Raw genomic sequence first — 23964 nt, forward strand, 5'->3', positions numbered from 1 at the left:
GACTCACACTTTTAATTCCAGCACCACAGAGGCAAAGGCAGGAGGATTGCTTAAGTTTGAGGTCACCTCAGTATACATATTGAGTTCAAGACAGTTGGGGCTATGTAGAGAGAGCCTGTCTCAAAGGAAAAAAAAAATAGTAATAATAAAAAATTAAGTAGACTATACTCTATTTGAAGAAATGGTAAAATAGTCATGCCTGCATCACAGGCAGGACTACTGTTGTGATATATACAATGACATTTTATTAAACATTTACAAATAAAACAAATGGTTCTTCATATAAAATAAGCCTTAAAACAAAGAAATCCGGGTTGGGGATTTAGCTCAGTGGTAGAGCGCTTGCCTAGGAAGTGCAAGGCCCTGGGTTCGGTCCTCAGCTCGAAAAAAGAAAAAAAAAAAAAAAAAAAACCAAAGAAATCCATCTGTATTTTATCTTTCTATCTTTTTATTATCGTTTACATAACTGTCAATTATAGGTAGATTAAAGAAAACTGTACATTACTTTAGGCTAAAGTTCTTTGGGAGACTGGTTTTGTAAAGTAGTATTTTTACTGCCTGCTTAAAAATAAGGAACAAACTTATTTTTCAAGTACAGAAACTTGGAAAAGATTACTGCCCAACTAAATGAAAAACTATATTTGCTCAAATATATCAGTTACTTATTGGAAGAATGCCTCTCTAGAGCTTTAATGAAATTTTAAGCCTGCCTTTAAGATTTAATACCAAAATCACTTAATACAGCTTCAAAAAACTACCTGCCACCAAACGTGACATCCTGAGTTTGATTTCTGAGACCCTCGTGGGAGAAGGGAGAAACAACTCCTATAAATTGTTCTTTGGCAACCACACATGCCATCACAGGTATACATGCATACACAACAGAGGCAACACACACACACACACACACACACACACACACACACACACACACACACACACACACACACTCAAACAACAACAAAGGGAAACTCAAAAACTCAGACCTCCCTATCCTCTGTGTCCCTTTGCTTAGGTCCTTATTTTCAAAATCTTATCTGTCACCTAACTTACGTCAAGTCTGCCTTTCAGAAAAATTCACTTTACTTGGGAGTGGTGGCACACAACTTTAATCACAGCACTTACTAGGCAAAAGCAGGAGAATTTCTGTGAGTTCAAAGCCAGTCTGACAGCCAAAACTACACAGAAAAGAGATAGTTTCTCTCAAAAAACAAAAACCAACCAACCAAACCAAAAACCACAAAACAAAAAACAAAATGAACAAACACAAAGAACTTGCCTTAATTGTAGCATCCTCTGAAGCAGAGACCATAACACTGAACACAGGATGGAAAATGACTCGAGTAACTGGACTCCTATGACCACTCAATGCATATTTCTCAGGTGGACGGGGAATCCATTCTTTTGGGTCTCGTTTCTGACCGAGAGGACCACCTGACGTAAATTCTTCTTTTGCTTCATTTAGTTTTGATTCTAATTCCATTACCTTGAGAGGGAACATGATGTCAAATAAAGATGTGCTCTATAATGTATTTGGGTTGGTTTTTTTTCCCCCTTTAAGGTAGGCTCTGACTATGAAGCTTAGGGTAGTCTAGAACTTAGGATCTTTCTGTCTCAATTCCCAAAGGCTAGAGTTACTATGCCCAGCTGGAACTAATTCACTCAAAGACAATTTTCATTTAAATTTATTAACAGAAGACCAACACACTTATCTTGCTTGATTTATACCTGTAATTTTTAGGGTTTTTTTTCTTTTTCTAAAAGATTTATTTATTATATATAAGTACACTGTAGCTGTCTTCAGACACACCAGAAGAGGGCACCAGATCCCATTACAGATGGTTGTGAGCCACCGCGTGGCTGCTGAGATTTGAACTCAGGACCTCAGGAAGAGCAGTCAGTGCTCTTAACCACTGAGCCATCTCTCCAGCCCTTTTCCCTACACCACAGGTTATTATTTATCCTACAGGTAGTAATATTCACAACAAAAACTAATATATACTGAGCATCTACTAGGTATTGGTTCTTGTCCCTGAGGTAAGATTAATATAGTTGGGCTCATATTAGAACAATGTTATCTATTCTAACTTTGTCTGTGAAGAATATGTATTTTAGAAAAGGGATAGTAAGTGACTATCATCCTACAGGTTAAAAAAAAAAACAACTCAGAGATGAGACTGACTCACGTAAGACAAATTTGGTGCTCTTTTTCCAGTTATAATTAGTTATGTCCTTCCAAGGCATTGGTCCTCAACCTCTCTAACGCTTCGACCATATACATCCTTGTATTCTGGTGACCCACAACCATAAAATTACTTTTGTTGCTACTTCCTAAGTGTAATTTTGCTACTGTTAATGAATTATAAATACCTGATACTATAGGTTAGCTGATATTCAACCTCAAAGGGGTGCAGTGCCACCCACAGGCTAAACAGCACTGTTCTAAGGACACAAATGATTCCTTCAACACCAATTTCTCAGTCAAGACAATGCAAGGTTAAACCTCTAGACTGTTTAATGTGTATCAAAAATAACCTTAAAACCAAAGTTTTCATGAAGCAAAGAAATGTATTTATTTTTAAGATCAACCATGAGTATCTGCAGATTAGTAATTATGGCAATATTTTCAGAAAATTTATAAGTAGACATTGAATACAACTGACTTAAGAAAGATCTAGTTACCTTTTTTTGTAATCTAATAACAGATGTCCATTTTTTTTCCAAAAGACCAGCATACTTCTTATCTAATTCTTCATTCTGGAAGAGAAAAAGATCTTTAAAAAATGGCTTAACAATGCCACCTTTAAGATAAAACATTATTAAATATTTGACTATACAGAAAGTGGGAAAATTAAGCTCAACACTAAGTAAATCACAACAAATGGCAAAATTTGAGTAGCTGAATTGACCTAACTACTGAACCTTAAGTAAAACTTAACTCATTAACTACACTATGAATAATTAGAAAAATGATAATTATACAGTCAAGCATACCATATCTAGTTCAGCTTCCTTTTTAAAAACGGAATATGCCTCTTCATAGCCATTTGAACGAAGATAATCTGCTATAGCTCGATTTCTGAAAGAAAAAAATTAAAATGAGTCCTAAAAAGACCTTCTATTTGAAGAACTACACTTATTAATAATTTTGGGGGGTGGGGGTGGGGGCAGCCCAAGACAAGTTTCTCTGTGAAACCCTGGCTGCCCTGGAACTCACTATGTGAGCCAGGCTAAGCTCAAACCTGCCTCTGCCTCCTGAGTACTGGGATTAAAGGTGTGTACCACCACTGCCCAGAGGACTAAATTATATAGATATTTCTGGAAATAAAATGGACATACTTCGGGGTTGGGGATTTGGCTCAGTGGTAGAGCGCTTGCCTAGGAAGCGCAAGGTCCTGGGTTCGGTCCCCAGCCCCGAAAAAAAAAAAAAAAAAAAAAAAAAAATGGACATACTTCCAAAATCCAAAAACTTAGGTACTGTCACAATTTATCTGTATTGTTTTTGAGCATCTTTTCTTTTTTTGTTATTTTCAGAGATGCAAGGGACTGAACTCAGAACACTGTACATGCTAGGTAAGTGACCCTCCTCCGAGCTCTAGTCCTGGCCTTTGCCATTTTATCATTTTCTAACTTACTGCTCAGCTTGTAAAATGCAGGCACTCCACAGTTCTAGATATATTTCTATACCTAGACATCAATTGTTAAAGTAGCCATCAGTTTTTCTAGTGTTGACATTCACCTTCTCTTACTATTTGATAAACATACTCAAGCATTGGAGATTAGAATTGAGTTTTGCACAGAAATGTTTTAATGAAACTCTACTAAGAATACGAAGAGATGACTAAGTGTTATAATTTCCTTGCTGTGCAAGCATGAGGATTGAAGTTTATGTCTCATGTAAAGGGCTGAGTGTCCTATGCCAAGTCTGTAGCACAAGGATATGTAGAAAGAGCCTGTCTAGTCTGGGGCTTGCTGGCTTCTTGACTAGCTAAAATATTCTAGCTCCAAGTTGAGAAAGTAACCGTGCTATTAAAGAGGAACAGGTAAAAGAGTGTTGTCTCCAGGCAGACACACATGCATACACCATAAAAGTATCTCTCAGGCACAATACCATCTCCCCCTAAAAAAAAAAAAATTATAGTAAATATTTTAGTATTAGAAATAACTCTGGGGGGGGGGGGGTTGGAGAGATGGCTCAATGGTTGAGAGCACGGACTGCTCTTCTAGAGCTCCTGAGTTCAAATCCCAGCAACCACATGGTGGCTCACAACCATCTGTAATGAGATCTGATGCCCTCTTCTGGTGTGTCTGAAGACAGCTACAGTGCACTTATATATAAGAAAGAAAGGAAGGAAGAAAGGAAGGACGGAGGGAGGGAGGGAGGGAGGGAGGGAGGGAGGGGAGAGGGGAGACAACTCTAAATGCCATGCAGTGGTGGTACATGCCTTTAATTCCAGCACTAGAGGCCAAGACAGGAGGACCTGGAGTGTAAGGCCAGCCCATGCTACATAGTGAATTCAAAGCCAGTTTGGACTAGGCATCACTGAAAGACCTTATTTAAAAATGAAGCCAGGCAATGGAGGTACATGCTTATAGTCCCAGGACTCAGGAGGCAAAAACAGGCACATCTCTGAGTTTGAGGCTAGCCTGGTCTACAGAGTGAGTTCCAAAACAGCTAGGGCTAGAGTTAAACTCTGTCTTGAACCCCTGCCTCCCCGAAACAAACGAAAGAAATTAAACTATTTTAATACACTAAAAATGCACAAGCTACAAACAGTATATTGTCTTAGAATGACATTTAGAATTCTAATTAAAGGCAGCAAAGTTGAAATATATTTTCATGCTTCTTTTTCATTCTGTCCTGACAATATTGGCAAGCATCTGTGCTCTCCTATTTCAACATTTCCCAATTACTGTGAGCCTTTAGTCACAAAATTATAGAAAAGGTTGATTTAGGATTCCTCTGTTTAAGCCTTTAAACTAACTTAAGTAGTTAAGAAGTTAAAGTCATGGGGTTGGGGATTTAGCGCAGTGGTAGAGTGCTTGCCTAGGAAGCGCAAGGCCCTGGGTTCGGTCCCCAGCTCCGAAAAAAAGAGAAAAAAAAAAAAGAAGTTAAAGTCATGAATTAAACAAAACGTAAATATACATACAATAACAGTACATCCTTTAGCCAATTTTATTTTTTTGTGTGTACTGGCCAGCCTTGAATTTACAGAGATACCCCTGCCCCTGCCTCTGAGCATTGGGATGAAAGACATGAGCAACCATGCCTGGTCCTCTCTGCTTTTGTAAGACAGGGTTTTGTGAATCCCAGGTTAGCCAGAAACTAAGGATGACCTTGAACTTTTGATCCTAAAGGCATGAGTCACCATACCTGGCAGATGTAAGGCACTAGAAATCAAATCCAAGGATTGTGCATGATATATCCCTAACCCTACTTAATAGGTCCATATTGCCAATTATATCTAATATTTTAACATAGGCAATCACTATTGTGACTTACATGTTTTCAGAGATAATCTACCTAAAACCTATAGTATTTTAGATTCTGAATTTTTTCCTGAGGCAAGGTCAAACTATAAAGTCCTTGTTGGCCTGGAATAACTCGATATAAATTCTTCTTGTTCCATTTAATTTTGATTCTATTTCCATAAAAGACAACATGAAGTCAAATGAAGAATCATTATATAAAACGACTCCTTTTTTCCTTTTAAAGTAGGAGCTCACTATGAAGCTTGGAGTAGCCCAATACTTATGATCTTGTCTCAGCCTGCCAAGTGCTGGGGTTACTACACTGAGATTTAACTATTTCACTCAAAGACATTCCTATACATTTCTTAACAGAGAAGAAGAGCAATGAAGTTATTTCATGTATTACTCTTTTCTGTGTATATGGGGTGAGGACATGGGAGTTAGGTCAGGTGGGTGAAAATAAAAAGACAATTTTAGGCAGTTGGTTCTCTCCTTCTGCCACAAGTTCTGGGGATCTAAACTCCCAACATTTTGTTGCAACAGCACTTTTACCCAGGGTCACTGAACTAGACCTCCAGTAAGATTTTCTTAAATATGGTACAACATTCCCGAATCTTATGGAAGGGATGACACAGGTAGGACAAGTTCCTGGCCAGTGTATCATATGCCAGAGTCCAATGAGACAGGCCCTATGAAATCTAACAAAGTGTTATGTGACCATCGTTCATGATAAAATGTCATCATATAATAATTAATTCAAAAAGGTGGTTCACAATTCAACTACGATTGAGGCTTTTTTTTTTAAGATTTTTAAAATTTTATATATATAAATACACCGAATAGTCTTCAGACACACCAGAAGAAAGCATCAGATCCCATTATAGATGGTTTTAAGTCACCATGTGGCTGCTGGGAATTGAACTCAGGACCTTTGGAAAAGTGGTCAGTGCTCTTAACTGCTAAGCCATCTCTCAGAGAGAAGTCAGAGAGAGGTTACTATGAGCTTCTGCCTACGGCAATGAGAAAGTAAAGAACAGTAAAGAACCACTCTAGCCAGGCAGTGATGGCACACAGCACACCACCATAGTCCGAGCTTGCTGGAGGCAGAGGCAGGCAGTTTCTGTGAGTTTGAGACCAGCCTTGGTCTACAGAGTGAGTACAATACACAGAGAAACTCCATTTCTTTTTTTTCTTAAAAGATTTTTTTTTATTTAATTTATGTATGTGAGCTCACTGTCACTGTCTTCATGCACACCAGAAGAGGGCATCAGATCCCATTATAGATGGCTATGAGCCACCATGTGGTTGCTGGGAATTGAACTCAGGGCCTCTGGAAGAGCGGTCAGTGCTCTTAGCCACTGAGCCATCTCTCCAGCCCGAGAAACTCCATTTCAAAAAACAAAATAAAACAAACCATTGAAGGGGGAGAGAGGAAGGGAGGGAAACAAGGAGGGAGGGAGGCAGGGAAGAAGAGAGGGAAAGAGAAGACCAACTCTAAATGTAAGGGGGTCTTATGCACTTGGGCCTTAAACTGCATAAAAATGGAAAATGCTAAGTACTGACTTCCCACTCACACCTCTGCTTCATGACTGTAGATACAATGTGACCCACCATCCCACCTTCCCAGGATATAACATGCCCTCAAATTCCTTCCATAAGCTGTTTTTGACAGAAATTTTGTCACAGCAGCAAGGTAACTAATATTTCATTCTTTTATCAATAAATGCTAAAACCTAACAGGGTGAGGCATGCTCTGTAATCTTAGCCCTCTGGAGAAGGAATGCCTGTTTAAGGTACCATCAGCTACATACTGAGTTCTAAGCCAGCCTAGACTCCAAGATATCCTACTCCTACAAACAAAAGCTTAAATTTAAATTTTAAAAAACTACGTTTCAGGGGCTGGAGAGGATGGCTGAGCGGTTAAGATCATTGTTCTTCCAGAAGTCCTGAGTTCAATTCCCAGCAAACACATGGTAGCTCCCAACCATGTGTAATGGGATCTCATGCCCTCTTCTGGTGTGTCTGAAGATAGTGGCAGTATAGTCATATACATAAAGTAAATCTTAAAAGAAAAAAATTACACTTCAAACAATTAGACCATTCAACAAAGTAGGTTTTGTTGTTGTTTACTAGCTTCTGTAAATCTAGCACTAGAAACACAGCAAGACAGAAAGACAGAAATGCCTATGATCACTAGTATTTAAAACTGTCCCCCAAACCACCATGCAAATAATGAAAATGCTGGAGAGAAGAATATAGATCACTGATAGAATATGTTCTTAGTATACACAAAAGCCCTGGGTCCAACCCAACACTTTAAGGAGAGGCCCACATTTGTAAATTTCAGTACTCAGAAGAGGCAAGAGATTCTCAAGTTCTAAGTCAGCCTGGGGATAGGTACCAAAGTGTTTCTGAACTACACAGTGAAAACTTACCCCAAAACCAACCAAACAAACCAAACACCAAACAAACAAACCAACCACAGGAAAAAAAAGCAAACACAAGGAACTAAGGATGGCCTAGTTGGTAAAGTGCTTATCACAAAAGTCTAAGGACCTGAGTCTAGCATCAATGCAAAAAGTTGAGTGTAGGGTTGGGGATTTAGTTCAGTGGTAGAGCGCTTGCCTAGCAAGCGCAAGGCCCTGGGTTCGGTCCCCAGCTTCGAAAAAAAGGAAAAAAAAAAAAAAAAGTTGAGTGTGAACAGCAGTTAAGTCTGAAGTCCTAGAGGTGGGGAGGCAGAAAAAGGAGTTTCTGGGACTTACTGGTCAGGTATGCTATGGCTAGGAATGGCCCACACAGACTCATTTGTTTGAACAGGCCTATGGGGGCCAAAGAGTGGAATGAAATGGCTTGAATATGCTTGGCCCACGGAGTGGCACAATTAGGTGTGTCCTTGGTGGAAGTGTTTCACTTTGGGGGCAGGCTTGGAGCTGGCTGCCCAAGAATGCCACTGAACCCCTGAACCTGTAAGCCAGCCCCAATTAAATGTTGTCCTTTATAAGAGTTGCCTTGGTCATGTCTCTTCACAGCATTAGAAGCCCTAATTAAGACAGCCAAGCTGAAGCGAGATCCAGATTCAGTTAAAAGATTCTGCTTCACAAAACAGAGATGGCTCAGTGGGTACTGACACTTATGTAAATATGAAGAGCTGAGTTTGAGTCCTCTGTACCCAATAAAAGTAGGCATGGCTACATGTGGCTGTAACCACAGTGTTTTGGGACAGAGATGGGCAGATCCCAGGAGTGAGGGCTACCATACTTTAAATGCAAAACACACACACACACACACACACACACACACACACACACAATTTTTTTAGAAGCTGGAAAATGATTAAGGACACCCAACAAGTCATCTCTGGCTTCCACACACACAATAAAAAAATAATAAATTAAAATGACAAAATGGGGTTAGGGTGGAGGTGGAGAGATGGCGTCACAGTTAAGAGCATTGTTCCTATACAGGACCCAGATTAGATTCTCAGCAGCTACATGGTGACTCACAATTTGTCCCATGAAAACCTGATAACCCTTCTGGCATCTTATAGGCACAATGCATGTACATGGTGCACAGTCATACACGTAAAACAAAATACCTCTAACACATAATAAAAAATTAAAAATATATTCTCTGCTAATAAAAATCACTTTTAAACAGTGAAACATAAAGAACATCAAAAAGTAACAAAAAAAAGGAAGTCTAATAAAAGTAATGTTTTTTGGGGGGGGAGGGGGTTGGAGTCTGAAGACAGGGTTTCTCTGTGTAATAAGTCTTAGCAGTCCTGAACTCCTTTTAATAGACCAAGCTGACCTCAAACTTAAGAGAACTGCCTACCTCTGCCTCCAAAATGCTGGGATTAAAGGTGTGTGCTACCACACCCAGTGAAAGTAATATTTTTAGAAGATTCATTATCAGAAGTATAGGATGACTAGATGGGATAACTAAACACAGGAAGATTCTGACATTACAATTAAGCTATAAATAAAGGAAAGATCATTTAGAACTCATAAAGACTTCCAGTCATATCCCATCCCCCCTGTTGAGACAGAGTTTCTTTGTATAGCCCTGGCACTCATTCTGCCTGCCTCTACCTCAGAGTGCTGGGATTTAAAGGTGTGCACCACTACAGCTTGACACATCTGGTTTTTGTTGCAGTTTTGTTTTCTTGGTGGTTTTGTTTCTGAGACAAGCCCTGGCTGTCTTGGAACCCACTATGCAGACCAGGCTAGCTTTGAACTCACAGTATTCCTGACTCCAGAGCACTGGATAAAATGGTGTGTGTCACCAGGTCTGGCCTTCTGAATCTTAAGTTTCTTGAACCTGTTAAGTTTCCTTAGAGAGCACCACAATGCTTAGCTGATAGAACAATTTTTACTATGAATGAATGTGATACATATCCAATATCATCTACAACACAAGTTAAAACTGACACACACGGGGCTGGGGATTTAGCTCAGTGGTAGAGCGCTTACCTAGGAAGCACAAGGCCCTGGGTTCGGTCCCCAGCTCCGAAAAAAAAAAAAAAAAAAAAAAAAAAAAAAAAAACTGACACACACTTTAAGACTCAGTACTGGTCAAGCCATAAAATATGGTTGTTTTTCTAGGGTTATCTGAGCAATCACTTGCTCTCATTCCTCTTTCAAATACCCACTTATCCTTCCATTTTTCAGTCAGCATCTAAATCCAGAAATTACAACTTCTTACTTTTCTAACTGTGTGTGTGTGTTTTAACATTTCCTTTCTTTTTCTACAGCATGTCTGTCTGTTCTTCTAATACAGCACTCTAGAATAGCATCAAGTCTTCTAGGAAACAGAGTGTTATGGCATAAGAAATGGACTTTAGTCCTAAATGTCAACAATACTGGGTGTGGTGCATATGTGTATGGAGGAACCAAATTGAAGCCATTTTGAATAAAACTTCCATTTTGAATAGTTCCTAAGATCCCCCTGGGTAAATGACATTCTGGTTGGCAAGTTGAGACATGAATGAGGCAAGTCCTCCCCCCACCCCCTATCGTAGTTGAATAACCCAACTAATGAGAACAGGGTAAAAGTTCCTTAGGAACAAAGTACCCTATCCCGAAATGCTGATTGGTAAGAAAATATAACTGTAACTTAGCACTGACATTTGTGGTTTTCAAGCTTAAAATTAGCTCTATAACATTCTATCTTGGAGACTCAGCTTCCCAGTCTGTGCTGCTGTCTGTTCCTGACTGGTCGGTTTTTGCTATCTAATTCAAATAAAAATCTTACTTTGCAGGACACTTGTGACTGCTTGGGTTATTGTGGATTTTCAGACCCTAATAGGTGTCATCCATTTTTCTTTATCCCTTTTGAGACACCCTCTCTCAATGGACTAAAACTTATCAAGTAGGCAAGGCTAACTGGGTGGGTAGTGAGTTCAAGAATCCACCTCCTCCAGCCTCACCAGCAATGGGGCAATTCCAAGTTATCAGGTCTATTAAGGCTTGTTGTGTTTTAAAATTTATGTATATAGGTATTTTGCTTTCATATGTTTATCTACTACATGTGTACCTAGTGCACAAAGAGGTCATGAAGGCATCAAATACTGTGGAACAGGAGTTACACAAAACAGTGAGCTGCCATGTAAAACAGAAGGCCAGGTGGAGTGGCACTCACCTTTGATGACAGCACTATAGAGACAAAGGCAGCAGGCTGCTGCGAATTTAGGACTAGCCAGGTGAGTTCCAAGCCAGCCTAGGCTACAGAATAAGACTGTGACTCAAAATAAAGTGCTACAATAATGCTAAACAGTAGCAAGTAAATTTTCAAGAGAGGTAGAAGTGAGAATTATGGTCTTTGAGAGATATGGGATTGGGGTTGGGGATTTAGCTCAGTGGTAGAGCGCTTGCCTATAAGCGCAAGGCCCTGGGTTCAGTCCCCAGCTCGAAAAAAAAAAAAAAAAAAAAAAAAAAAAAAAAAAAACTTTGGGAGAGATATGGATTTTTTCTCCACATCATTTAATTTCATTATAAAAATGAAAACTAGGGGTTGGGGATTTGGCTCAGTGGTAGAGTGCTTGCCTAGGAAGCGCAAGGCCCTGGGTTCGGTCCCCAGCTCAAAAAAAAAAAAAATTAAAAAAAAAAAAAATAAATAAAATAAAATAAAATGAAAACTACTACTTAAGACATTCAAAACGTTTTGTTAAAACAAATTTAAAGGGGTTGGGGATTTAGCTCAGTGGTAGAGCGCTTGCCTAGCAAGCGCAAGGCCCTGGGTTCGGTCCCCAAAAAAAAAAAAAAGGAAAAAAAAAAAAAAAAAAAAAAAAACTTTGGGAGAGATATGGGATTTTTCTCCACATCATTTAATTTCATTATAAAATGAAAACTAGGGGTTGGGGATTTGGCTCAGTGGTAGAGTGCTTGCCTAGGAAGCGCAAGGCCCTGGGTTCGGTCCCCAGCTCCGAAAAAAAAGAATTAAAAAAAAAAAAAATAAATAAAATAAAATAAAATGAAAACTACTACTTAAGACATTCAAAACGTTTTGTTAAAAAAACCAAAAGGGTTGGGGATTTAGCTCAGTGGTAGAGCGCTTGCCTAGGAAGCGCAAGGCCCTGGGTTGGTCCCCAGCTCAAAAAAAGAACCAAAAAAAAAAAAAAAAAAAAAACAAATTTAAAGCACATTCATTAACAAAATGTTTTAGATTGAATTATATTTAATTTTAAAGATGACCGAGAAGAACAAATTGTAGAGAAGGCCTTCAAACATTAAAAAAAAAAAAGATATAGTGGCATCTACCTATAATCCAGCACTCAAACAGTTGAGGGCCAGCCTGGGATGCACAGCAATAAAGAAAGGACTACATGGTAACTACTGGACATGTGGTAACTGAAGGAATAAAGCTTCGTGGATGTGAAAAGCAAAGCTGTAAAAACACGGTTTTGAGAAACACATCTGGTGGTCAGGACGCCTATGACAAACCTGTGACCTTTCTAAGATATTCATCTGACGTCAGGATGCCCAGTGATATGATAAAGTTTTAGTGATCAAGATACTGAGACAATTCTGACTAAGCTAATTAAGACAAAACAATAACAACTGTTCTCAGAAAGACCCCCTACCCCTCTCTGTGGTAAATTCCGAGAACAACTGCAAGATGTCATTCTGACCCTGCCTGACCACCCAGTTCATCTCCTCTCTAAGAGACCTGCCAACTTAGCCCTTTCCCAGTGATTCACCAAAGCCAGGTGTAGGGCTGGATGAGGAAAGTGACTAAGCCAAGAACAGCCCCTTGAGCAGGCCAGCCAATACCTGACCAGATCCTTTGTCCTGTGTACCACCAATGAGAACAGGTCAGCTAACTCTGTTGCTGAAGTCTGCAACGAATAAAAGTTGTGTACTTTTTGGGTTTGGGGTTGCCTCTCCCTGCGTGGATGAGCAACCCCACATACGTGGATTAAAAACCTTATACCCTCATGCTATTGCAGCAGTCACTTTGTCAATCTATGCTGTGGGTGGAGCTCCCGAGGTAAGGCCACAATGGGGTCTTACAACGTAACAACAGAGGTAAAACAGATCTTTTCTTCTATACAAGCCACAAGCACCAACCCCAGGTGGCTTCAACATTATAAAAAATGTACAGTAAAATGATAAAAATTGTACAGTAAGGCACTTTTTTAAAAAGATGTATTTATTTTATGTCTGAGTGCTCTGTTTGCGTGTACACCTGCAAGCCAGAAGAGGGCATCAGATCACATTATAGGTGGTTGTGAGCCACCATGTGGTTGTTGGAAATTGAACTCAGAGCAGCCAGTGCTCTTAATCACTGAGCTACCTCTCTAGCCAATAAGGCACTTCTGAAGAATGATGCTTAAAGAGACATAGAGTATAGCTTTCACCCAGATGCTGCCACAGTGACCAGATACACACACACACACACACACACACACAACATAACACCCATGCACATAAAATATAAATAACCAAAAATACAGACACAAACATCAAAATCTAAGCAGACCTCCGATAATACAAAAGCACATATACAGAGGGCTATTCACTATAACGTTACTTTTAATGGTCCAAAAATGGATGACTGGTTAGGAAAAAAAAAACAAAAAACTCTAAGCTATATATACAGTGGAATATTACATGCTCTCTTTTCAAACATATGTACACATATACACACAACCATGCAATACATACATACATACATACATACATACATACATACATACATGCAGGGAAGATGAGCGCTCTTTGAACTGATATGAAGTAGTTCTAGAACATGTTAAGTCAAAAAAAGGGAAGTCCACAGAAGGGGCTGAGGAGGTGCTGAGTGGTGTAAGTATACACTGTTCCTTCAGAAGACCAGAGCCCACGCTGAAAGGCTATCAGTTGCCTCTAATAACCCCAGCTCTGAGGAAATCCAGGATCTCTGGCCTCTGTGGGCACTTGTACTGACATTCATATCCCAGAGATACACATGCATATATGTAATTAAAACTTTTTTTAATAGCACTTATGAGTCAAGTCTAATAGATTATGTTGAAAGGCTAAGACTCAAGGAGTACAAATTTAAGGGCTGCTTGTGCTAAAGAGTGAGTACAAGGACAGTCTGAGAAAATGAGTAAGACTGTCTTAAAAAGAAAAAGAAATGTAAAAAGATGTAGTCCAATGGTTGAGTGCTTATTCAGCAGCCCTATGTTTGTATCCAGCACCTACCCTCAACCAATCAACAAAACAAAACAAAACCAAAGGAGCTGGAGAAGACAGCACAGCAGTTAAGAACATCAATTAGTCTTGCAAAGGAACCCAATTCCATGCTCAGCACCCACTGGCAGCTCACAACCATCTGCATTCCCACTTTCAGGGAATCTAAGACCCATTGAGCATGAGCCATACACACACATGCAGGCACACATAAAATTTTAAAATTAAGGCAAAAAAATCCAAACCACAGGCATATGAAATATGTTTAATAAAAGAAGGAACACGAAAATATACTAATTTCTGGTATTATTATAAAACAATGAAAATGATTTCTACACACACTGAGGATATAGCTGGGTAAAGAAGATTCTGAACAGATTTGTTTGTAGTTGCTTGGTTTTCTGAGAAAGTTTTACCATATACCCCTAGACTAGACTAGAACTCAGAAGTCCAGCCTGCTGGTCTCCCTCATGCTAGAAGAAAGGTGTTCACATAGCACCTGGTTGTGAAACAAAGTCTTGTGTAGCCCAAGTTGACCTTGAACTTGCTACGTAACCAAGATGACCTTGAATTTCCTCATTTTTCCTTTATGCCCATTTGAGGCTGTCTGTGATCTTGGGCCCCATATCATGGCTTCATGCATACTAAGCAAGCACTCTACAGAGCTGCTTCCCCAGCCAAAGGACATTTTTATGTTTATCTGTACGTGTACATTTTTTAAAACTGTGTTTTATTATTTATGTCTATGCACAACTTTGCACAGACATACTGTGTGTGAGTGTGTGTGTTTGTCTGTATAACTGATATCTATGAATTAAAGGGCAGCCTGGTGATCTACATAGTCCAGGCAAGGCAAAACTACAAATAATAGGATACAGAACAAGATACCTAAAACCCATAAAATTACAGTATAATTATAATATATAAACAGAATTCTATTTTAGAAAAAATAATCCTCACAGAAAGGAATACCAATAATAATACAATCAAATAACTTACAAATGTATTTCATGCCAGGGTGGATAAGGGGAGAAATTAGAATAGGTTATGAATTCTTTTCGGGGGGGGGGGGCAGGGTGCTGGAAAGATGGCTCAGTGGCTAAAAGCACTGACTGCTCTTCCAGAGGTCCTGAGTTCAAATTTGAGCAACCACATGGTGGCTCACAACCATCTATAATGGGATCTGATGCCCTCTTCTGGTGTGTCTGAAGATAGGTACAATGTATTTATATGTAATAAATAAGTAAATCTTTAAAAAATGAGTCAATGTTACTGTTCAGAACTACAGTTAGCATGACAGAAGATTTAACTAGGACATAGAAAAAAAAAATAAGAATGGGGTTGGGATTTAGCTCAGTGGTAGAGCTTGCCTAGCAAGCGCAAGGCCTGGTTCAGTCCCAGCTCTGAAAAAAAAAAAAAAAGAAGAAAAAAAAAAGAAAGAACCACATACATATAAGGATGGAATTATAAGAATCATGACATCCTGATTTCTAAAAGACATTTATGTGTACATATACCTATCAGTGTTTTGTTGTTTTATTTTTGTCTTTAATGTATGAGTGTTGCATGTATATGTATGGCTGCATGCCAATAGCAAGATCAGATCCCATTACAGATAGTTGTGAGCTATCATCACGTGTGTGCTAGGAATTCAACTCAGGACCTCTGGAAGAGGTGCTTGCTCTTAACCGCTGAGCCATCTCTCCAGCCTCTATCAGTGGTTTTAAACTGGGGCATTGGCAATATCTAAAGACTTTTTTGTTCTGGCATATAATAGGCAGCAGATAGATACGCTGCCCACTGTCTATCTCAATCACACATACCAAAAATTTTTGTTTGTTTTTGTTTTCCAAGACAGGGTTTCTCTGTTTAACATTACTAGCTGTCCTAGAACTCAACTCACTTCATGGACCATAGATCAGGCTGGTCTCGAACTCAGAGATCCACCTGCCTCTGCTTCCCAAGTGCTGGGATTAAAGTTGTGTATGCTTCTGATGTTAGAGGCCTTGGATCCCCTGGAGCTGGAATTATAGACAGTTGTAAGCCACTGCACTTGGATCCTAGGAACCCAGGTCCTTTGCAAAAATAGTACACACTCTCCACACTCTTAAACCACTGAGTCAACCTACTACCCCTTTTTCTTTTCTTTTTTAAAAGATTTATTTATCTATTTTAAGTACACTGTAGCTGTCTTCAGGTACACCAGAAGAGGGCACCAAATCTCATTATAGATGGTTGTGAGCCACCATGTGGTTGGCTGGGATTTGAACTCAGGACCTCTAGAAGAGCAGTCAGTGCTCTTAACTACTGAGACATCTCTCCAGTCCTTTCTTGTTTAATAATAGACTGTTCCTTGGTTTGACTTTTTCTATTCTTTCTTCTTGATTTGTGTATGTAGGACATATTTTTAAGAACATGCATATATTTCTTGTTACTTATTGACAGTTTCCCCCTTATTGACATGTCCAATGATGATTCTTTGCTTAAACCATTCTTTACTGATAAAAGATAGACACTATGGCAAAGTAAAAGTTTACTTTTTATAACATCCTATATTAAAACAAACTAGGTTTAATCCTAGATTAAAACAAACAAGCTAGGGAGATAGCTCAGCGGGTAAACCACTTGCCATTCCAGTATTAGGACCTGAGTTCAGATCCGCCACACTTACATAAAGAGCTAGATTTGGTGGCACCTGCCTATATGCCCAGTGCTCAAGATTCCCAACCTTGCCAAATTGCTCAGTAATAGATACTATCTCAAAAAATAAAACTGCAGAGTAACATTGGCTTCCACATGCACATAAGTATGCACCCCTACACACGCATGCACACATATACATGTACACACCATACAATCACATAAAATTAAGTAATTACTCTTTTGTTCTGCTTTTTTGAGATAGTGTAGCTCTGGATTTCTGGAACTCACTATGTAGACCAGGTTAACCTCAAACTCAACGACCCACCTATTTCTGCTTCCTGAATGCTATAATTAAAGATCTATATGAATCACACCTGGTACAACTGACTTTTCTTTTAATTAGAAGAGCTACTTATGCAGCTCTTACTTGCCTTAGAGTATAATATATCTAAGAGATTTTAAAAGTCTTTTAAAAAAAGGATAAAAAAAGGATAAAACTTACCAACTAATCATTCATTTGCTTTAAACTCAAACATGACAAATAATTCCTTGCTAAAAGAAGGTCCAAATTTGAAGCCAAGGCAGTGTCAACACTAATATAATAGACACTGGTAAAAATACTTTAAACTTGGGACTTCCCAAGACAGCATTTTAATACTTTCACTCCCACCCTAGTTCTTCCCCCATCGCCTTCCCTTTTGTGACATGGTCTCAGGTAGCCCAGGGTTGGCAGAGTATGGATAACCCTGTCTTTACCACCCTACGGACAGTAAATCATGCCTAGATTATTATTATTATAAGAGGTGTCTAAATAGCAGAAAACAGAGAAACTTACAGTTCATCTCGTTGTCTCTGGGACAGCACCATTTTGGCTGTAATGTCAAGCTTATTTGATATAGTGGTATGTCCCTCCAGAAAAATCAAAAGTTGTGATCCCTGGATTTGAATTAAATATGCCACTATGTGGCTTCCACAGAAGGAAAAATGATTCTTTTTTCAAGTGAATCCAATCAGCAACCAGTCAACAAGTAAGGTTCATTCCACCTGAAAAGAGAGAAAGAAAAATAAATACAATTATTCTCCTCACTTAAAATTTTATTATTTCTTGCAATGTGATTATAATGCTAATGTGCAAATTAGATGATATATTCAACCTACAGTTAAAAAAAATTAGTCAATGCCAAAATAATTCCCTATCTCAAAAAAAAAAAATTACAAAACATAAACTGCTATGTAGATAGGCATCCTCCTGCCCCCATAAGTGTGTTTCAACCTAGGTAGTATCCCCAAGCCCAGCCACACTTTATGCAGTTAAAATTACCTTCAACGATCTAAAGATGCAAAACAGTACTTTTGTTGCTTTTTTTTTTTTTTTTAAAGATTTATGTATTTGAGTATATTGATGCTGTTTTCAGACACACCAGAAGAGGGCATTGGATCCTGTTAAATATGGTTGTGAGCCACCATCTAGTTGCTGGGAATTGAACTCCGGACCTTTGGAAGAGCTGTCAGTGCTCTCAACCACTGAGCCATCTCTCCAGCCCCTTGTTGCTGTTTTTGAGATGAGGTCTAATGAGTAGCCCTGGCTGTCTAAGACTCTCAGCAATCCTCCTGCATCAGCTTCTAATGATAATTTACAGACATGCACCACCACATCCAGAAACATAGCAATAATTTTAAATTTAACATATTTACCTGTTTAATTTCTATTATTACTATATAGCTGCTTTAGAAAACTCCAATTCTGCTTAAGAGATAGATGTTTATTTTATTTTTGGAGTCAGGGTAGGGTGAAAAAGAATCACAGGCATGCTTTTCAGAACAATGAATAACCTACAGGAAATCTGCAGTGATGAGATAGCTAGCTCAGTGGAAAAGGCACGCTGCTGCAAAACCCAACAACCTAAATCCCTGGGAGCCACATGGTAGAGACAATCAATTGCTGCAAGTTTTCCGATCTTCAGAGGTGAGTACACACAAGTAATCAATCAATTTAATTGAAAAATAAGATTAGGTCTGGAGGTTTAACAGTTAAACTGCTTAGCTTAGGCAAGGTTGTGGATTCAATAGCTAGAATGGGAGAGAGGGAGAAAAGTGAAGTATGTATAGCACGTGTATGTGCTCAAGTGAGTATATGAGTTAAGTATGCCGTGTCTATTTGAGTGACAGTCTAAGTATGGAGTATGTGTGTAAGAGACAGGGTATGTTAAGCACATAGTGCATATATTTGAGTGAGTATATAAGTGAGTATGAAGTACCTATATGTGTGAGTATAAAAAAGAATGTATGGGGGTTGGGGATTTAGCTCAGTGGTAGAGCGCTTGCCTAGGAAGCGCAAGGCCCTGGGTTGGGTCCCCAGCTCTGGAAAAAAGAACCAAAAAAAAAAAAAAAAAAAAAGAATGTATGTTGTGGGGCTGGAGAGATGGCTCAGTGGTTAAGAGCACTGACTGCTCTTCCAGACGTCATGAGTTCAATTCCCAGCAACCACATGGTGGCTCACAACCATCTGTAACTGGATCTGATGCCCTCTTCTGGTGTGTCAAAGACAGTAGGGTTATATACATGAAATAAATAAATCTTTAAGAAAAAAAAATGTATGTTGTGGAACAAGTGAGGCTGAGAAAAAGCAATTAAGGAAGTAAAAGTAAATCGTAGAGACCAAAATAGTTGGCTGCATTCAGCACCGAGTTCACTAATAACCTTGTTGAGAATGGCTCTGGTCAGATGTTAGAAAAATGGCTTAATATGACACAAACAATATTAATTATTAAACAACAACAACAAAACAGTAAACAGGTATTTTGTTAGAGCCCAAGCTGGCCTGGAATTCAAGGCAATCTTCCACCTCAGTCTACCAGGTACTGGATTACAGGAATGAATCACCATGCCTGGCTAGAAAACAATATTTAAATGAACAAGAAAGAGTAGAGATGATACCATAAACATTTTACAGGTGGGGTTGGAGAGATGGTTCAGTGGTTAAGAGTACTAATTGCGGGCTGCAGAGATGGCTCAGAGGTTAAGAGCTCCAACTGCTCTTCCAGAGGTCCTGAGTTCAAATCCCAGCAACCACATGGTGGCTCACAACCATCTGTAATGGGATCTGATGCCCTCTTCTGGTGTGTCTGAAGACAGCGACAGTGTACTCATACATAAAATAAATAAATAAATCTTTAAAAAAAAAAAAAGAGTACTAATTGCTCTTCCAGAGGACAGGACAACAACCACATGGTGACTCATAACCATCTCTAATCTGATCTGATGCCCTCTACTGGTGTGTGTGAAGACAAGGACAGTGTACTCATATGCATAAAATAAATCTTTAAAAAAAAAATTTAGAGGCAAATACAAGCATTTGTTTTCCTCTGCCAGATAAGATGTTTAAACACTGATGGGGGGGGTGGAAATCCCAAAGAATCAACAACAACAAAAAATTATAAAGAATTTTTTGTTTGTTTGAGACAGGGTTTTCCTATATAGTCCTGGCCATCCTGGAACTCACTCTGTAGACCAGGCTGACCTCACAGAGATGTGCCTGCCTCTGCCTCCCAACTGCCAAGATTAAAGGTGTGCACCATCACTACCTGGCTAGTTATAAAGAATCTTAATAACAATACAAGCAAAATACTCCCAGCTTTTATTGTAGATACTCTAAACCAACACTACTATAAAAATAGACAGGATGTGCAATTATACCTATGTATTTTATATTAGTGTAGTGAAAGAACACTGAAATATTATTATAAAATCAATCTGATCGGGGGCTGGAGAGATGGCTCAGCAGTTAAGAGCACTGACTACTCTTCCAGAGGTCCTGAGTTCAATTCCCAGCAACCACATGGTGGCTCACAACCATCTGTAAAGAGATCCGATGCCTCTTCTGGTGTGTCTGAAGACAGCTATGGTGTACTTATATATAATAAATGAATAAATCTTTAAAAAAAATCAATCTGATCAAGTCTTTGACTCTAATCAATTTGCAGTAAGTAGAGGGCAAAGAAAATTACTTAGTTTCTTCAAGGAAAGAGAGATAGAAAAAGGAACCTGAGGATTCAAAGATAAGTTGGCTCAAACCTCCAATCACAGTATTCAGGAGGTCAAGACAAGAATATCTTCACTAGTTCAAGTTAAATACTGGCTAAATTGTGAGTTTCAAGGACAGTCTGGGTTGTCACAAAAATAAATCAAAAAAAGATAAACATTCAGCAGCTGCAATTTATGAACCGTGTTTAGATCTAGATCCAAACTATAAAATAAAGCAATGAGCAGACACTTGGAAAAATCCGAATACTGATTAGAAAACTGATTATTAAAAATTATAAAATTCACTATATATTCTCTTAGTTTTATCTAGTTAGATATTTTCCATATAAAGTTTTTTTAAAGTAGAAGTTGGAACTATAGATGTGGCTCTATGGCAGACAAATTAACACACACACACGTATTAAGTTCTTACCACCACAAACAAATACATCAGAAGTGTAATAGTACAGTAAAGAAAGGGAATGAGATTTGGATGCAATAAAAATGGTTAGACATGATCAAGCTTTAGAATATAATTCCAAAACACAGAACTCATTAATAATGTACTCCAGTCAGAGTATAGGTGTATTCCTAAATATGCCACTTTATCCAATCACCTTCACACAGAATTGGAACAGAGGTAGCACAGTTGACAAAGTGCTTTCCTGGGGCATGAAACCTTTGGTTCCACCCCCAACATTGCATAAAATGATACAAACCTCCAATTCTATCACTGGATGGGCAAAAGCAAGAGGATGTTCAAGGTCATTCGTAGCAAAGGTAAGTTCAGGGCCTACCGAAGACACCCTTTTTCAAAACAAAATACCACCACCACCACCCCCAAAAAAAAAAAGAAAAAAAAAATCCAACTTTTTTTTGTAGAAAGGAAAGGATATGTGCCCACTACCACCTGCCACATTATTTGTTGTTGTTGTTGTTGTTGTTGTTGTTGTTATTATTATTATTATTATTATTATTATTATTATTATTATTTTGCTTTGGTTTTCGAGAGAGAAGGTTTCTCTGTGTATCCCTGGCTGTCCTGGAACTCACTGTGTAGACCAGGCTGGCCTCTGCCTCCCAAGTATTGGGATTAAAGGCATGTGCACCACTGCACAGCTGGCACATTATTATTTAAACAAATCAAAATATTCTAAGAATATTGAGGGATATAATAAAGCAATAGCTTAAAGATATACATCTAATTATAGATTTCTGTTCTAAAATGAATGCAATATAGAATTCTGAATGTAAAACAAGGCACAACTCAGGAATGGCTTGATGATCGTCACATAAAATGTTTTAAAATTGGGCTTAAAGAGATGACACGACAGTCAGAACACTGGCTGTTTTTCCAGAGGATCCCATTTTAATTCTTAGCACCCACATGACAGCTTATAACTTTTCTCTGTAATTCCAGCTCCAAGGGATCCCATACCCTTACACAAACATACATGCAGGCAAAATATACTAATGCACATAAAATAAAAATAAATCATTTAAAAATTATTTTTAAGGTTTAAAATTTTAATCAAAACAGGAAATTGTTTTTCTCTATGTGCCTCTGTTAAAACAAGGTCTCACTAAGTAGCTCCCAAATGTAGATCAAGCTGGCCTTGAACTCACAAAGTTCTGCCTGCCTCCCTTGGCTTCCCAAATGCTGGGATTAAAGATTTGAGCCATCATACCCAGTTCATTTTTACTTTAACATGCTACAAACTAGGTAAAATTTACCAAATAACTTTAAGAAAATATGGGTCAAGGACATGTCAGGAAAGAAAGCATGTAATATTTCAGAAACCAGTCAGATGTGATGGTACCCCCTTTAATCCCAGCAAGTAGAGGCAGGCAAATTTCTGAGTTTATAGTCATCCTGGTCTATATAGAGTTCCAGGACAGCTAGGGTACATGGAAGATTGTCACAACAAAACAAAAAAACAAACAAAAGAATTCAGGAACCAGGGGCAGGGGAATAAAATGGTTTGCTAAGTGAGAATACTTGCCTCCAAACCTAACAATCTACGTTTAATCCTTGGACTACCACACAGAAAGAGAATGCCCTTCTACATTGTCTTCTGACATATACACAATTTTAAAATAAATGCCAAGACTGTTAAAAGAATTCACATTTTTAATGAGTTAAGCCTTTAGCCATCTTTTAGTAATTTTTTTATTTGGTTGTTTTTTTGAGACAGGGTTTCTCTGTGTAGCCTTGGCTGTCATGGAACTCACTCTATAAACCTGAGTGATAAGATTAAAAGTATGTGCCAACACAGCCAGGCTCTTTTAGTAATTTTTTTTCTATTTTTTTTTATTGAATTTTTTTAAATTTACATTTCAAATGTTATCCCTTCCCAGTTTCCCATCCATAAATCCACTCGCTATCCCACCCTCCCTCCCCCTTCTTCTATAAGGGTGTTCCCCGACCCATCCACCCACTCCTTCCCGCCTCTCCACCCTGCCATTCCCCTACACTAGGGGATCCAGCCTTGGCCGGACCAAGGGCTTCTCCTCCCATTGGTGCCCAACAAGGCCATTCTCTGCTACATATGCAGGTAGAGCAATAGGTCTGTACTCTGTGGATGTGGTTTAGTCCCTGGGAGCTCTGGTTGGTTGGTATTGTTGTTCTTATGGGGTTGCAAACCCCTTCAGTTCTTTCAATCCTTTCTCTAATTCCTTCAATGGGGACCCCATTCTCAATTCAATGGTTGGCTACAGGCATTTGCCTCTGTATTTGTCATGTTCTGGCAGAAGCCTCTCAGGAGACAGCTATATCAGGCTCCTGTCAGCATGAACTTCTTAGCATCAGCCATACTGTCTGGCTTTGGTGGCTGTATGTATATGGGCTGGATCCCGAGGTGGGGCAGGCTCTGAATGGCCATGCCTTCAGTCTCTCCTCCAAACTTTGTCTCCATATCTCCTCCTATGAATATTTTTGTTCCCCCTTTTAAGTACTGAAGCATCTGAACTTTGGTCGTCCTTCTTCTTGAGCTTCATGTGGTGAATATTAGCCCAAAATCTCAGATTACCCAAGATACTATCTACAGACCACATGAAGCTCTTTTAGTAATTTTTATCTACTGTCAACCAACCTTAACCTATCTTTGTTACTACCTGTTAATAGCAGATCTTAGTGAATCATAGAGCTTCTAAA

General features: G+C 38.8%; 1 protein-coding gene across 3 annotated transcripts in view; it reads right to left on the reverse strand.

The window, feature by feature from the left end:
- Nucleotides 1–23964, reverse strand: part of Pafah1b1 (platelet activating factor acetylhydrolase 1b regulatory subunit 1) — a 58167-nt gene that overhangs the window by 15267 nt on the left and 18936 nt on the right. For all 3 annotated transcript variants that reach the window (XM_032913370.1, XM_032913371.1, XM_032913372.1), the window contains exons 2-5: nt 17623–17831; nt 2995–3079; nt 2683–2757; nt 1280–1486 (exon numbers count right to left, since the gene is read on the reverse strand). In XM_032913370.1, the coding sequence (XP_032769261.1) occupies nt 1280–1486; nt 2683–2757; nt 2995–3079; nt 17623–17654 (399 nt within the window). In that variant the 5' untranslated portion in view covers nt 17655–17831. The remainder of the gene's footprint in view (nt 1–1279; nt 1487–2682; nt 2758–2994; nt 3080–17622; nt 17832–23964) is intronic.

The sequence above is a fragment of the Rattus rattus genome, chromosome 9 (assembly GCF_011064425.1).
Source record: "Rattus rattus isolate New Zealand chromosome 9, Rrattus_CSIRO_v1, whole genome shotgun sequence".
Classification (NCBI taxonomy): Eukaryota; Metazoa; Chordata; class Mammalia; order Rodentia; family Muridae; genus Rattus; species Rattus rattus.